Below are 16041 nucleotides of genomic sequence, written 5' to 3'. Positions count from 1 at the left end.
ATGAAGATGGTGTGAGAAAAAAGAATCTTCATCATGTCCATCATTTCCCCCTCCTTTACGATATAAAGGTCCTATTCTCCGATTCAAGCTCTGGTCATCCCGCTGTCATACATTTCCTGATGTTATCTCGCCACTTGATTTGTTCCTGTCATTTCTAATCTGAGTAAAGCATTTTGAGTCAGAGGGGAGTTTCCTCATCAGCTGTTCTGTTGATCTGAGCTGTCGATGTCCTGTCCTTATTGGGGAAGTTGTTCCAGCATTTGAAAGCAGTGGTGGCTGATATGTTACGGCCGGATCAGTATGGTATTACGTATCTCCAGGCGCCACTCAAATATAACAAGGAGACACCATAATCCACCAGATGACTTCTTCAATCATCACTTTATTGGAGAAACGATTTTAGAAATTACAGGTGTAAGATGCTGATAGTATTGTAGACATGCCCATGAATCAACGGACCTTTCAGGGACCATGTTCAGCAGCTGATAAATGTGTTCTCTAGTTCTTCTGTAATTCAATCCTCATACAAATCAGCTCCTAGTTGTCTAAATCCAACCCCATTGATCGAGTTATGTGGCTCTACCATCCTGCGCCGGCGGACCGCCGACCACCTCACATGGACTCAAACTCATCAATGCGCTGCTTGGTGTTGCCCTGGCGAATCTGCCGCAGGGTCTTGTATTTGTCGCGGCCCGCCCTCATGTTCTCAGCGTGGATGAGGTCGTTGGGGGTCTTCTTGCTCTCGTCTGCCGCTTCCGCCAGCTCAGCGCACAGGAACTGGGAGGGAAACAAAAAGACACGGCAGATGAGATTCTCTCACCTGAGCCACTTCAGGAGGCTGCTCTGAGGCCCCCCCCCGCGCCCCACGCCACCCCACCACACCCCACCCAGCGCCCGTCTGAAAACACGCCATTGTGCACAGTTATTAAAGCCATTTCTCTGTTTGGTCGTACACACTTTGTTTGCGGAAAAGAGAGCGATTTTGCCTCATTTAAAAAGGCCTGGTCCCAGCTGAGATATGTGCCTTGAATAAAACCATGTGAGTGATTATGCAGCCTCAACAACGTTAATTATGAGCAGGGCACTTAGTTTGCAGTGGAGCAGCGCTTTTGGCTGACAATTAAGCTGCCAACTCCGCGACGCGGTCGTAACTTTCACATGTGAAAATGCAAATAAAATTATCAGCATGCTTCACGTCCGGCACCGCTCAGCTTCTTCCCCTGGTAACATGAAGCCGCCGTTTGACGAACATCAAATTCCCTCAGCGAGAGCGCGGAAGTCACGACTAATGGAGGTTGTGACGCGAGGAAAACACTTTTTGTTCGCAGAAATGTCACACATTACCTTCCCTTTGTGTTGATGGAAAGTACAACAAATTCACAATGAAGCTGCTTTAATTTCAGCTTATTAAATAATTGCAGTGCAAGACCAGACTTATGTGAGTGGCATTCATTCTGAGGAATATTCACCATATTGAAAGCGTATTTACAAGTCATGCTGCAAAGATTATTAAAGTGAACCATCAAAATGGACATGCAAATTCAATCTTTCCGCCTGACGGAATTTCCAATGTCTGTATTTAATATCTGCCCATTCTTTCACCAGGGACCGATACCGATACTGGTATTGGTCTGATCCTAGGCTTGAGTACGCGATACCCCAAAACCGATACCACTTTACAGCAGCAGTTTTTGAACGTCAGTTTATGACAGTTTTGTAATATGTGTGTTTGTACTGCAGGGAAACTTGTGACTGTCTCAAAGTATCAAAGTCATCTCTAAGTAACTTTTTGTGTAAAGTACTCGGTATGGTGAGTACTCAAATGTAAGTACACTACTCATTTTGGAAAAAACTGGAGGCCCATTGCGCATGTTTTTTTCCTTCCGAAATGAAATTTCTACTATATCACATAAGAGTTAACTACTGAGTTGCCTACTGAAATGTTCTCTACCAGCCTTTTCCGATGACAACTGATAATGTCTGATATATTTACCTTTTTAACTTACAGACAGAAAAAACACCTGTTGCACTCACTATTGATGTCTGGAATAAAATAGATACAAAACAATGTAAATGAAACATTCAGTTGTTAGTTCACAGCGCTTTGCTTTTCTGGTCACATCGCTAGTCAGTGATGATGTGTTTTTGGAAAACCATGTACAACAAGACGTGTATTGAACAGACTAACAAGCCGAGTATATTCTATATTTCGCACTACAGGATTCACTACACGCAGAAGCAGTGCTGCCGACCACTGCCACTTGTCACTTGTACAATCTCCATCATAGCATGAATATTACTCTTCTGAATATGACACCGTCTGATGCACTTTCTTGTTTTGCTCCAACTAAAACTACCCTTGTCTCTGCGACTTTCTTTTTCAGACTTTTTTTCACTCCAAAACATGGCATTGAATGTTCTCAGATTGATGATATAGGTCTCTGACATCGTCAACTTCGGTCCCCCAAATTGAAAATCATAGCAGGGCCCCTTTAAAAAAAGCGTTCATTTTCCCCCCTGTATTTCTATTGTTTAACCACCATCTTTGCATGGTGTTGTTCACTAGAGAGGAAAAGGGGATTTGAGCATTGAAGCCTCACAAACTCACTGTCAAATCTGGAGCATATTACGGAATATTGCGGATATTTGAACCCAGTTGGCGTGTCGTGGCTAAGTCACATTGAAGAGTATCTGGAAAACGAAACATGTAACAGCTGCTAAAATTGCTCATGTGGTTTTGATTGCTCCAATGCCACATACTGTGGACTCAGAGATGTTTCTAAGTGTGCAAACAAACTCAAATCCAAAATCAACTGTGAACGACGCACTTTTCTCTAAAGGAAACAGATCATTGATTTAAGGATCTAAATACCATCTTGTTGTCTGGGTGTACACGGAATGCTGCTGATGGAAAAGGGTCTCCCCTTTGCTGCTGTTTACTGGGTGACGAGTCGATGCGCTTAAATGCGTGAAATTTCACACCTCATGAATCTGGGTTTACGTGGCGCCGCCGCTGATCAAACCCCGGGCGCAGGCCGGTGACGTCATTGTTGCGAGGTGCAAAGAGGTCACATTTGAAGCGTTTTCCCCTCCGGCTGTACAGATCAATGCTTGAGGAGAACGTCTGCAGACTGGTTTGGTGCAACAGACGTTGCTAGTTTACAATGCTTATTTTGTCGATATAAAGACTTGCGTTGGGGAGGAGGCAAGTTTCGGTGCCCTGTACTGCCACTGGGATGCGGATGAGTGAATCACGATAACCTACTCTTTAGAGTTCAGAAAGAAGGAGTGTGTGAATCGAGCTCCAGAGAAGGCTCACAACGCATAGTTCATATAGTTCATAAAGGCCCCGTCCACACAGAGCTCACAAAAGCTCATCAGTAAACACCAATGCCTCTTATTTCTTTATGCTGTCAGTGCTAATAATTGGCCAACAGCTTCATTTGCGCATGCGCCGTGTTGTGTACGTAATTGTTGCTAGTGCATTACAGCGCCTCTGCAGTCCTGGCATATGTACTACATCGTTTCCAATAGTTAAAGCGCAGGGGTCTCGAACGGGTCCTCAAAGGGCCTCAGTGAGTGCAGGTTTTTGTTCCAACCAGTCAGGTGTCTGAAGACTGCAACCAGTTGATGGTGAGGCTGCTGCTGTTTGTGTCCGCTGCCCCTGATTGGTTAAAGTGTGTGACCTTTTTTGGTTGGAACAAAAAGGGGTTCGAGACCCCTGTTTTAGCAGATCCGGGTCCCCGTTTCATTTTTACGAGGCAACAGTAAGTGTGAAACAGGCACAGTAAGTGTGCAGATCCGGGTGGCCATGTGGCCTCAGACCTCCAAAACTGTAACCATTATACTGCTCCTTATTTGCCTCTTGATATCCAAATGTTCAGGGTCTAGGGTCTCCAGAACAGGAATATGGCAGGGACCGTTTTCTCTGTCGGCCATCTTGCTTGATAAAACATCAACTTCCCCTGCAGCTGACGTCCACGTTAGAGTTCATGGCAGAGTTGTGACTGGTGCAGGGGTGCGCTTGATTTCCCCACCATGGCAGCAGATTCTTCTTATCCCTTTTTTCCCTATCACACCAGCTGGTAGCATCCTGAGGCGTCATGACGTGGGTGACGGTGTTTCCGTCCCAGCACGAGAAGCTCAGCCATTCAAGAGAGGTTCAAAGTTCTGCTGCTCCTCAACACTAAGAGAAGAGCAACAGAGAAGCTACACACGTGACAGTGAATCTGAAAGTCACACTATAATTGGAAGTAATCCGATTTCCAGAATTAATAAGGAGTCGCTTTAGCTGATCTCCACTGTTACTCTCCTGATAAGTGTCATGAATGAAGATAAATGCGCCCAGAAATTTGTTTGGCTGTGGTTTTCCGATCCAGGGTGATATGTGACCAAAAAAGACTGGATACAAAGGGAGGTTTCTTGTTTGGCGGGAATGATGCTGTTTTACTGTCAGTGCTTTGGCGACACAATTCGTTCTGCCCTGCAATAACCAGATCATCGTTGAAGATCGCACATTGCAACATTGTTTCACACTGCTGGAGGAACCGGTGACGTGCGAGGAACGGGACTATATTGTGATTCCACTTGTAAAAAGACAGTGGAAATGGATTCGACATGGTTTAGGCAAACAGATAAAAACACGCTGAGTGAAGCAGCTTCGAATGGTTCGTAAACGCTTCCTCCCGGTGATTCCTTCTAACCACGCCACAACAAGGCTGTATTCATGACTGAACCCCGCATAGGTTTACACCTACACCTGAGGCGTTTAAAGAGCTGATCCCAGACGAGATATTTGGCACCAGTGAATAAGTTATGGTCAGTCTGATGTGTTGTGTGGTGAAGAATGTTGACACTCGGACACACGTCCACCTCGCTCCGCTCTCACTGGTAGTTTCACGGCAGTTTACGAGACAAGACAACCGCAAATAATGAAGGAGCAGTAGCGTGATATCGCCATCACAGACAAGCTGTCTTTGAATTATCCCCATCTGGAAATTCGAACCTCGTGGTTCCTCTGACCAAAATCATGAGATCGCTAAAGTAATGGCACATTGAGAGGCTGTGAATTTGTCGGAGCCACTGAGTTCTTCCTTTCTTCTGCGCTGCCTTTCCAGTTGTGTTTATGATCGTTCCCAGCCATAAATATGGAGCTGGAAGACAAAAGTCTTGGATTGTCTTTGGCTCCTACCTTCAGGTTTTTCTGCAGCCTCTGGTTCTTCTGGGCCTCGGTCACTCTCTCCTCCTCGCTGCGGTCTCGGACCATCCCGGGAGACGTCAGCTCGGCGCTGGCCTCGGCGCTGCTCTCATCTGTCTCGTCGTGATCGTGCATATGAGAGTGGACTGAATCCTGGATGTGGACACCCATGAGTTTAGTCTTCAGTTCCTCTTTGGTTCGCTCCAAATCAGCCTCTACCATCAGAGCCTGTCAACACACACAACTTGCAATCAAATATCCTGGTTAGGACGCTCACGTTGCTCTCCAACCGGGCGAGTCGGAAACGAAGCAGCTTTTTCTCCAGTTTAAAGTGTTTATTTCCGACATGTGGTCACATGAAGCATCTCCCATATTTCTGCATAATCCTGATGACCAGTTTGGAAGCAACTTTTTCATTTGAATCCAACTCAAAAAAACAATTACAAAAATCCCTCCTGACGTGGGCCTCAAGATCGCTGCCTGTGGGCAGACTGGGGCCCTCGGAGCACCATTCCTAGCCTCTGTTTGCTTAGGAGTAGGAGTGTACTCCAGGTGTATTAACTTCCCAACCGTTTTCAAGTGGACTGTGTGGCTGTTTTAGGGAGCAGTTTTTCTTCTGCTACCCTTCCGTTTGAACTCTCAGTAGAACCTGCAGTTTTTCACTCCGTTCATTATAGATATGCCCTTTTAAATTTGCTTTATACTAATCCTCAGCATGGCTCCTAAAAAACTGTGATCAGAGTTGAAGTAAAAATGGAATCCACTGTTAAATATCCGGACTGCACTCATGCTCCTGCGCTGGCCATGTACAATCAGGGCTAGTCATGTTTCTATTTTTATTTAGTTATTTGCTCATCATAAATTGGGGTTTTGGGGCCTGACCAGATAAATTCCATTTTCATTCATGTAAATGGAAAAGTGCACTATTATTCGATTCAGATTATTTAGCCACAGATAATTCTCATCAAAACATGGGGAAAAAAATCAAAACTGCTTAAAAATAAAGTCAACACATTTTCAGATGTGCTTTATTCTTAACAGAACTTAGCATCATGACTACCAACAAAATTACATAGAAAGTATTTTAAATCATTTAGTTTCGAGAAAATAAAATATACTAAGAAAAAAAAGAGAGTTCAAATATTAAATTCATAAAAACCAAATCCCTACAAATATTTAGCTTGTTATATCTGGTTTTAATGAGGAAATAATTCTGTTAGTTTGGATTCGTTTTTTATTTACTTGCTTGTAAAAACAATGTTGTTGTAAAATGAATTCCTTGTTAATCCATGTTGCCACTTAATTGTAAATTCAACAGTTTGTTTTCTGGTCTGTTTCGCTTCAAAGAGGCCAGACAGGGACAGCCAGAACATGAATCCAGCCCAACAAAGTCCAGGCTCCCTTGGGGAGTTGATCATGGCTCACACAACCTTTCTGACTTGACAAAAAAAACCTTCTGAATTTAGTCCTATTTATCAGCCATGTCCCAACTGCCGCGACACTCATTTGGATGTGTCACGTCAAATGTGATGGCTGCTTAAAACCCACGAAAGACTCTGAAAGTCTCCTGAAATGCCCTTCTCCTGGATTCTCGCTCCCCCAGTCCATTGTCAGATGTCTCTCTTTGCTCATGTTTGATTCATCCTCTATCAGTCTCAGGGCACTTTCGCTAATTCTCACCCTTTTCTGCCATCTCTTCGCCTCCTCGTCCTTTTTCTTCTTGGCGTCTTCCAGCTGCGAGATCTTAGAGGTAAGCTCCGCCAGCTCAGTGGCCTGTACACATGCGCACACAAATGGGAAAAGAATTAAGTGTGTTCCTGATCCCAGGTCGCTGTGCTCCGTGGGCCTCAATATGCCTGGATGTGTGAGCGTGTGTGTGGGTGTGTGCACGGCTAACCAATCATGAAATGTGAAAGACACACAGGGAAGTTGAACCCAGGCTGAAGCCATTATATTAGCAGATTACCCTGTATCAACTCCTGAACTTCAGATTCTCTCTTCAGAGACATCACAGGGTCCTGTTGCCCTACAGTAAAGGACGAGTCCAGGGTATGTGCTGCATTTAGAATGCAAATATCAAGGCTATTCTCTCCCTTTTCCCATCTCTCAGTGACAATATTCGTTGAGCTTATACTTTTTCCAATGCATTTTTCTTTCATTTTGAGAAGTCCTTCCGTGGACGCTTACACCTTTGCATCTTCAATGTCACATGCTGAGTTAGCAAATCACAGTGTGAGGCGTCTAATGGATTTCACGTCAGGATTTCAGGTTGCTACTTGTGGCTCGGCCTTGGCCTGTGGCGCTGCTTGGTGGTAACTGGACCCCAGCGACCTGAGCGACTTCCCCCACTCTTTTAAAAAAGTAGCTGGGGTCGGAAAAAGCATCTACTTTTCCGCTCCGCTTCATCACATCACCGCAAAGTTAGAGTGGTCCCATACTGTCACGCAACACAGCACGAAATCATGCCCCAGGCCGGTTTTAGCTAGGGGCAATGTGGGCGATCCCGAAGGACCAATTTAGCACAAGGACAGGCAGTGGAGGGTTTCCGCTACATGTAAAAGCTGCCATGGCTTATACGAAAGCCACCACGTCTTTTTAAAGATGAAATTTCACTTAACGTATATAAATAAAGTGGAAACATCGGGGGGGAAAGGGTGACACGTTTTCGCCGTGTTATTTGCAGAAACCTCATCATAGCTGAAGTCTGTTGCTCTGGAAACTGAAGTCGAGATGAGACATGATGAGATGGACGGCTGCAGGTTGAAGAGAGATCTACTCCTCCTGTTAAAAAATAGCCTCTGTGTTGACGCCACATGGGAGGGGGGAGTGCTGCCCCATGGTTTCAAACACCTGGCGGACACCCTGCTTTCCCATAAAGGTCCTACAGGTTTTGTGTGATCAAAGAGGCAAGGCAGGGGGGGCGGGGCTTGCCTTTTTCTGCAACCAACTGATATACGTTACTTTATTCATTGATCTTGTTTTTTTTCTTCTGTCATGTGACTTTTTTGGTGGGGGTGCAAATCCAGCCCCCGTCTCTGATCCTGACTATAAGTTGACGTAAAATGGAAATGAGTTGCTTTTGCATCAGACAGTAACAATCACATGGCATCATGTTCTCTGTGTGCGTCGCTATTTAAAGGTCATTGTCTTGTACTTCACATTTGGATGGAGCAACGTTGGTTGAAAAAAGATGGGAAGGAGATGGACATTTCTAAGACAAGGGTAGCAGTCAGGTCAGCACGAGCGGGAGGAGATCAAAAGGGGCGGTGGAGAGCAACATATCACAGATGAAGCAAGTTCTCGTCTGTCTTTTGAAATGAAGTTACCAGGCTCTCTTGGCTCTTCATCTGGCTCTCTGAGCGTTGCAGCAGCGCAGCCTTGGCCTCCATGGCAGCTCTGCGGTCCTTGTCCAGGCTCTCGGCTTCCTCCTGCGCGATGGTCCTCTCCTTCTCCAGCTCCAGAGCCCTGCGAGTCTGCTCCTCCAGCTCTGTGAACACACTCATGCTCACTAAAGAGAATTTTTAAATACACCTCGGCTATTCTTTTAATCTTCTCAAGAGACGCTGAGCAACATTTGTGTTGAGAGAGTTGTCATACCGTCCTGGGCTCTTTTTGTCTGCTCCTCAATCTGTCTCAATCTCTCCATCAGCTCCATGGTCTCGCGAGCAATCTTCTCTGTTTCCTTCTCGGCGTTTTGTCGCTTTTTTTTCTCGCTCTCGAGCAGCGCCCTGACAGGAGAATTGTGCATAAATACACATTGGAGAGTGAAAAAAAAAACCATATTCGCCGACAGCTCTTTGTCTGCAAAGTAGAGGGAACACACTGAACTGTAAGAGATGAAGTCTTCATCATTTCCTGCCGCAACCTCACCTCTCCATCTGCCTCTTGTTCTTCTCCTCTCTGGCCTGGGCCTTCATCTGCTGCACCTCAATGGTGTCGGGCTTGCGTCTGCGCATGTACAGGTCATGGTTGCCCATACACAAGGCCAGGATTCGTTTGTTGATGCGCAGGCGAGGTACGTAGAAAACAAAGTCCTTTCACAAAGAAACCAAAGGAGTGAATATGTGTTTGCGGCTTCTCTTTTACCTGGATCTTCATTGCTTCGGGACAGAGTATGATGACATGGAAATAAAGGCGAGCGAGGAAGGCTGGCACTTAGCAAAGGTTTGGCTCATGTGTTCACGACCAAAATGTCTCCTCCCTCACGACTGCAGCAGCACTGCCACAGAGCCGGTGGCCATTGTTTGAGCAGGACGACCGAGCGTTAACTCAAATTCTGCCTTCCTGGAAATGAGACGTGTCTTGTGATGAGAGTTGGAATTAGATAACACTGGCGCCAACAAATGTGTTCTCAAAATAAAGTGTTTTTGTCATACAAAGGTTCTATTGAGAAAAAGTCACGCACCAAAGGGTCAATCAGGAAACGCAAAGGGATTTGATTCAAATGAAAGTCGCTGCATTTCATGTGTGTGAACTGAACCAAACCACCTGGTGTAGGTTTGAACTTTACTGCGAGGAAAAGTATCTAGTTTTTGGATGAATGTTATGGGTAACAATGAGCTGCTTGGTGGAGGTTTGCGCTCACGGAGTGCTTTTCTGCTGTCTGGTCACGGTCAGGTTTGTGTCATGCTGAACGACATCAACGACTGTGACTCTTTGATGTTGTTATTTATTTTTTATTTATACTGCTTTGTGTTGTTTCTGACCTGAGAAGAGCCACGCTTGGTTGGGAAGAGTTTTCCCGCAGTGGGCAAATGGAGTCAGAAGTAGGATGCAAAGCAAAAAAGTGCAGAGACTAGCGGGAGCCGGTAATTCCCAAATATCATTTCAAAAATAGGACGTATGGCCACCCTACTTGGGAAGTATTGGATTTCAGTAGGCCATCACCTGGAAATGCCCCTGTACGAGAGCTCGGCTCACTTTAAATGAATCCTGCTTCTCGTTAAAAATATCTACTGACGGTGGGAGACTAAAAGACCTCAGGAAATAATAGAGAATTCAACCCAGTCCCCGATACCTTGTTGAACGGCCGGATTATTGAGAAAATACAGTCAAAAAATGTAAAGTTTAATTGTGTGAGTTTGTGGGCAGAATCCTGATGCAAATATCATATGCTTCTCCATTGTTTTCATTTAAGCATTTGTTCATGTGGTGATTTCTGGCAAATATTTGACACCTGTTTACACCAGTCTCATAGGACTCTGGTGTCTGAAAATGCCGCAGCCATAAAATATTCATGCTCTCAGACACAGAGCGCTGCTAATGAATCACACGCCTCTCTGTGTCTTCAGTCAAACAGAATCAAGCTGCACGGCGACTCGGACAACAAACTATTCCGCGCTGCATACCGGGGATTTCTTGTCGATCGGCTTGATGACAAACTTCTTGTCGTTGAAAGAGATGTTTCGTATCTCGCTCCACGGGAAGCCGATTTTCGGCGTCAACCTGCAGGACATTTGTGGAACGTCAGAACAGTTGAAGCGCCTCTTTCCTTTCAAGTTTAAAACAGTAGACATCCACCACTCTGGAAGCTTCTGGGCCTTCAAAGGGGAGCCAGCGACTTCTGGTCCACTTGATTTGGGTTCAATGTGTTTATTCATCACAACATTGTCTAACAGCGAGGCCTTTCACAGTGCACTAAAAATAGAAAAACAATCAGACTTGCTTCACATTTCTGCGCAGCTAATCCCAGGAGGCCCAGAAAAAGGCTCGGTTGAGGGTAGCAGCCTGTAAAGGTTGTGAAATACATGTTATTTATTTATTTTAGCCAAAGCCACTTGATAAAACTGAACACACTTTGGAGCAGAGGCTGAAGCGGAAAACACTTTTAGAATCAAAGTTAATACAATCGTCTGTTAAATGAAATATAAGAAAACAACTAAATATTCTGATGTCCTTTTAAAAAATATCTCAAAACACAATTATTTACTCATTTAAATTTGAGTTAATATAGGTTGGCAGAAATAGTGGGAACAGTAGGAAAAGAAAATAATGTGTTTTATTGTATACTAATCTAAAGGTAATAAAAAGGTAATAAAATGTATTTGATCGTATTTTTTGTGTTTTGTAAGTGCTAAACAGAGAATAAGAAAATATGCAGGCGTTTAATGCGGGTTTCTTGAGACAGCTCACTGTGATGCAGTTATGCAGTAGATCTGCTGAGTCAGCATTTTATCAACGTCAAACGCCTATAGAATCCAATCCCAACGTACAGGATCCACATGTGGTTCAAGTAGAGATCGGCGTGCTATGATACAATCTCATCCAGTCGTCGTGCTTCTCGAATCTTTGAGTGTGAAAAATGTGACGTGACTATCTTCTCATTTTCACTGGTTATCTCTTGTGCCTTCAGGACCTACTCCGTGGTCGGGTTCAACCAATGGCTGAAGCGAAAGTGCGGTCGACAGTCGGCCGCGATGTCACCCAAATCCATAAACATCGATGGTTGAAAAACAGAATGCCTGAGTGCAAAGTCACGCGTCTAAATGTGTCTGCGCCAGCTGTCAGATTCCCCTCCGTCCCTCGTGACCTACTTGTCCGCCTTGTCGTAGATGTTGAGGCCCAGAGCGTCCACTCCCAACCACAGCTCCGAACCTTTCTTGTTTTTGATGCTGAAGTAATTGACTCCATACATCTCCAGATCCTGAGCCATCTTCAGGTACTCCACCATGGCATCCTCCCTGGAGAAGAACAGACGCCGTTGAGCGGAAAGTTTGTTGAAGTTCTGGTTGCAACTCTTGAGTACCTCAGAATTCCCTTGTGCTCTCCATGCCACACCTGGATTCTTTCCTCCCACTCATCCTTATTCAGCTTGTGCTGCTCTAAGACCCTGGTTTTATCAAAGGACACTCCAGTTGGAATTCTGATGACGATTCAAAGTCTTGTGTGGAGACAGAACCTTTGCGGCAGCAGCTTCTCTTTGGACAGGTATCCCGGGACGTGGTAGTCCTCCTTGTACTCCCCGTGTTTGACCTGGACCGCGTAGGAGGCCAGCAGCACCGCCGTCTCAGGCGGGCAGTAGATGTCGTCATTCAGGATGCTCTCTTTCACCTGCAACACAGCCAAGCCTCCTGGTTCTGTTGGTCTTAAAGGCAGAGAGTCTCAGACCGGGGCTCAGTGCTCATTCACTGGGATCTATCTTTTCAGCCGTCGTGAACACTTGTTTTTCTATTTTCAACCGCAGTACTTTTACCTTGCTAGGCACACGGGACGGCTCAATTCAGCTGTAACCAGTTCACTAAAACATCCTTTTCAAATTAGCTTTTGGACTAACTGCGTAGTAGATGAAATGAGTAAAATGCTAGTACAAGTATGTTTGTGCTACTTTAAATTGAAAGATACAATTCATATTATTAAATTCTGAAATGAGATATGAATTATTGGAGCTGACAATATTCAATATTGAAGCTCAGTCATGTACTGTCATGCCATCGTGCTTTTTTCCACCATACATGAACCATGTCCTTATTCCATGTATGGATATTAGCGCTGGGATATTCATGTGCTTATTTCAATTCATTCATTACAGGGACAGAACGTCAGTAATTGATGTAAATAATAAATGAATTGCGTATAAACGTTCTGTCACAGAGCATGTTTTTCCGTGTGATGTCGTAACCTAAACATCCAGAATAAGTCGGTCACACTGACGGAAGGTCAATTTAAGTTTCAAACACAGATCCGTAGTACTTTAAGCAGCTCATGACTGGAGCGAGTCCACCCTGATGTTTAAGCTGCACAGCGTCAACCTAAAATGCATCATTCTGGTGTCACACATTAAAATGTGACTCATCATGATGAATTCATTCATGTTATTGATTTATTTACTTGCTTTAAATAGCTGTTTGGATTTTATCACTTCTCTTTTGCATGATTTCATTGTACTTTTGAGTTTCCAGACAAATCCTTAGCCTCCTTTTCCTGAACTAGATTCATAAAAACAATTGTTCTTTCTCTCTTCACATTTTGGAGCACATTTATTTTGTTTTCGCTAACTTTGAAACCAATAAAGCAAACAGTCCGTGAGTATGAATAAAGTTGTGAAGTGAGACACATCAGGTTAGCTCTGTTAGCCTCTATTAGCTCCGCGGTGCAGACAGTCTTTGGCGTCCTACAAGGATCCGTCCCTCCCTCCTGCCATGGTTCTGTGGTGAAAGTGTGTGAAGGCGCATCGAGTTTAAAAACAGCTGGAAGTTGTGCATGTGACCAGCTTCTTCTCCGAGTATACCGTATCACTTGGTTGCTCGTACACATGGGGTGCACCTGAAAGCAGGCGCGCAGCGTGTGTCACGGACCTGCAGGAAGAAGAGCCGCTGCGTGGCCTCCTGGATCAGTTCTTCGGCGACATCCTCGGGGTAGAACTTGGCCCTGAACTTGATCAGCAGAGGATTGTGCCTCTTCACGTCTTGGGCGGTCACCTGGGATCAGCCGGGGGATTAGTGGCGGAGTGGCAGCTCATTAGCTTGGATGAGGTGTCGCTGAAGGATTAAATTCCTCATCACAGCCATGTTTATATTGACAGCTCGATACAGCCACCAGGGACTCGGCTCATCCTCAACGAAGCAATGAACCCGAGTCCTCAGTGTTTCTACTCTTAAAGGTTTGGTGCTGAAATGGTGTGGCTACCACTAATGTCCTCCAGGGCCGCCCGCCAGTTCCAAACTGACAATACACATGTGGACCAGATGGCCACTTGAAAACTTGTAATGAATTTCAGAACCAAAAAAATCTGTCATTGCATCATTCATACAGCTGCTGGAAATTAAATATGACTGACTCACTGCATTTTTGGATGAAAACTGCAAAACAATAAAACACAGCAGAAGTCAGATCCATCCATCCATCATCCAGCCATCTCCTAGGTTTTTCTCTTGTCCATCCATCCGTCTTCTAGCATTTATCTCATCTGTCCATCCATCCATCATCCAGCCATCTCCTAGGTTTTTCTCTTGTCCATCCATCCGTCTTCTAGCATTTATCTCATCTGTCCATCCATCCATCATCCAGCCATCTCCTAGGTTTTTCTCTTGTCCATTCATCCATCTTTTAGCTTTTATCTCATCCGTCCATCCATCCATCCATCCATCCATCATCCAGCCATCTCCTAGGTTTTTCTCTTGTCCATCCATCCGTCTTCTAGCATTTATCTCATCTGTCCATCCATCCATCATCCAGCCATCTCCTAGGTTTTTCTCTTGTCCATTCATCCATCTTTTAGCTTTTATCTCATCCGTCCATCCATCCATCCATCCATCCATCATCCAGCCATCTCCTAGGTTTTTCTCTTGTCCATCCATCCATCTTCTAGCTTTTATCTCATCTGTCCATCCATCCATCATCCAGCCATCTCCTAGGTTTTTCTCTTGTCCATCCATCCGTCTTCTAGCATTTATCTCATCTGTCCATCCATCCATCATCCAGCCATCTCCTAGGTTTTTCTCTTGTCCATCCATCCGTCCTCTAGCATTTATCTCATCTGTCCATCCATCCATCATCCAGCCATCTCCTAGGTTTTTCTCTTGTCCATTCATCCATCTTTTAGCTTTTATCTCATCCGTCCATCCATCCATCCATCCATCATCCAGCCATCTCCTAGGTTTTTCTCTTGTCCATCCATCCGTCTTCTAGCTTTTATCTCATCTGTCCATCCATCCATCCATCATCCAGCCATCTCCTTGGTTTTTATCATGTCCATCCATCCGTCTTCTAGCTTTTATCTCATCCATCCACCTTTTGTCTGCTGGTACATTCGGACGGACAAAACATGATGCTAATGGCCTTTCATTCCTGGTGAAACCATGGCACTTTGGGCAGGTTTGGCTGCCTACGCTACTCGGTAACTTGGGAATAGAAATGAATCTTGAAGATTCCAACATCATTCAGCTGTCATCCTCACCCTCTTGGTCAGCTTGAGCCAGGTGGAGAAGCCTTTGCTGTCCTGGTACTGGAGTCCAAAGAACCAGGTTTCCCTCAGTCCAATAGTTTTCACAATCTGAAAAGCACCGCAGCACAAACAAGGTGACATAAGCCGTAGATACAGATGAGTGCAGCTGCGCTCTCTACCTGATCAAAGAGCTGCTTGCCGGTGGTGCTGGGCAGGATGGCGAACTCCAGCTCAGCATCCATGGTCGTAACCCGAACATTTATCTGTCAGGGAAAATACCCAGACTTCAACACGAGCTGGACACGTCGCCAGGAGGCGAACATTTGCGCCTCTTGAGATGGAATCAGCAAGTGTTCGGGCTGGATAAAGTGGAGACGACAATCGCCTCTTTGACAGCAAAAATATCCAACAAAAGAGAGAGTGTTTCTTACATTCTTCTGTTCAACCAGCAGCATCCAATCACAAGTGGTTGGTGGGGACTACAATCAAGAAACGAAGCCCAAGACAAGGTTTTAGACTTGATTGAGAATACTGGGTCGACTGTCAGTCAAGCGGGTCAAAACAGTTGCAGCCGCGTCGAAAAACATCATCAGCACAGACAGGGAGCTACCAGAACATTATTAGACAGCTGACACCACTCACACAAAGTCTTTGTTCATCCAACCACAATCCAACCTACAGACTGCAGTGTGTTAAACTCCCGCTGGTTTCTCTTGGATCAAAAGTCTCCTCCGCAGTGGCGAAACATCCTCAGCCAAAACGCAACAAAATTCAAGATGTGAACAATAAATATTGGTACTTACAGTTGACATTTGTGTTTTTCTACTCAGCAGCAGAGAAGGCTTGGTCAGAGAGTGGCTTGCAGTGGTCCCTTTCTCCACGCAGTCATATGAAACTGCTTGCAATACCAGCACGGATTAGACGGGACTGAAAACGGACCATTGTTATTGTGTGTTTAATC

The 16041-nt window shown here is 45.0% G+C and overlaps 1 protein-coding gene across 3 annotated transcripts; it reads right to left on the bottom strand.

Annotated features, from left to right (window-relative positions):
• Positions 1-385: 385 nt before the first annotated feature.
• Positions 386-16007, bottom strand: LOC128767624 (moesin-like). Of its 3 annotated transcripts, none has more exons than XM_053879795.1 (15): positions 15884-15975; positions 15512-15559; positions 15260-15343; positions 15093-15188; positions 13492-13614; positions 12096-12247; positions 11943-12026; positions 11731-11877; positions 10546-10642; positions 9068-9231; positions 8795-8925; positions 8524-8684; positions 6878-6970; positions 5192-5350; positions 386-777 (listed from the first exon to the last, which is right to left on the bottom strand). In XM_053879795.1, exons 1-15 carry the CDS (start codon positions 15890-15892, stop codon positions 613-615), a joined length of 1713 nt encoding a protein of 570 aa, XP_053735770.1. In that variant the 5' UTR covers positions 15893-15975; the 3' UTR covers positions 386-612. The 3 variants fall into 3 exon arrangements, with proteins under 3 accessions (XP_053735770.1, XP_053735768.1, XP_053735769.1); XM_053879793.1 differs by having other exon boundaries at positions 5192-5425; positions 15884-15974; XM_053879794.1 differs by lacking the exon at positions 15512-15559 and having other exon boundaries at positions 5192-5425; positions 15884-16007.
• Between the last annotated feature and the right edge of the window lie 34 nt (positions 16008-16041).

This window comes from Synchiropus splendidus, chromosome 11 (assembly GCF_027744825.2).
Source record: "Synchiropus splendidus isolate RoL2022-P1 chromosome 11, RoL_Sspl_1.0, whole genome shotgun sequence".
Taxonomy (NCBI): domain Eukaryota; kingdom Metazoa; phylum Chordata; class Actinopteri; order Syngnathiformes; family Callionymidae; genus Synchiropus; species Synchiropus splendidus.
The sequence above is the reverse complement of the archived record's forward strand: the minus strand, read 5'-3'. Positions and strand labels throughout refer to the sequence as shown.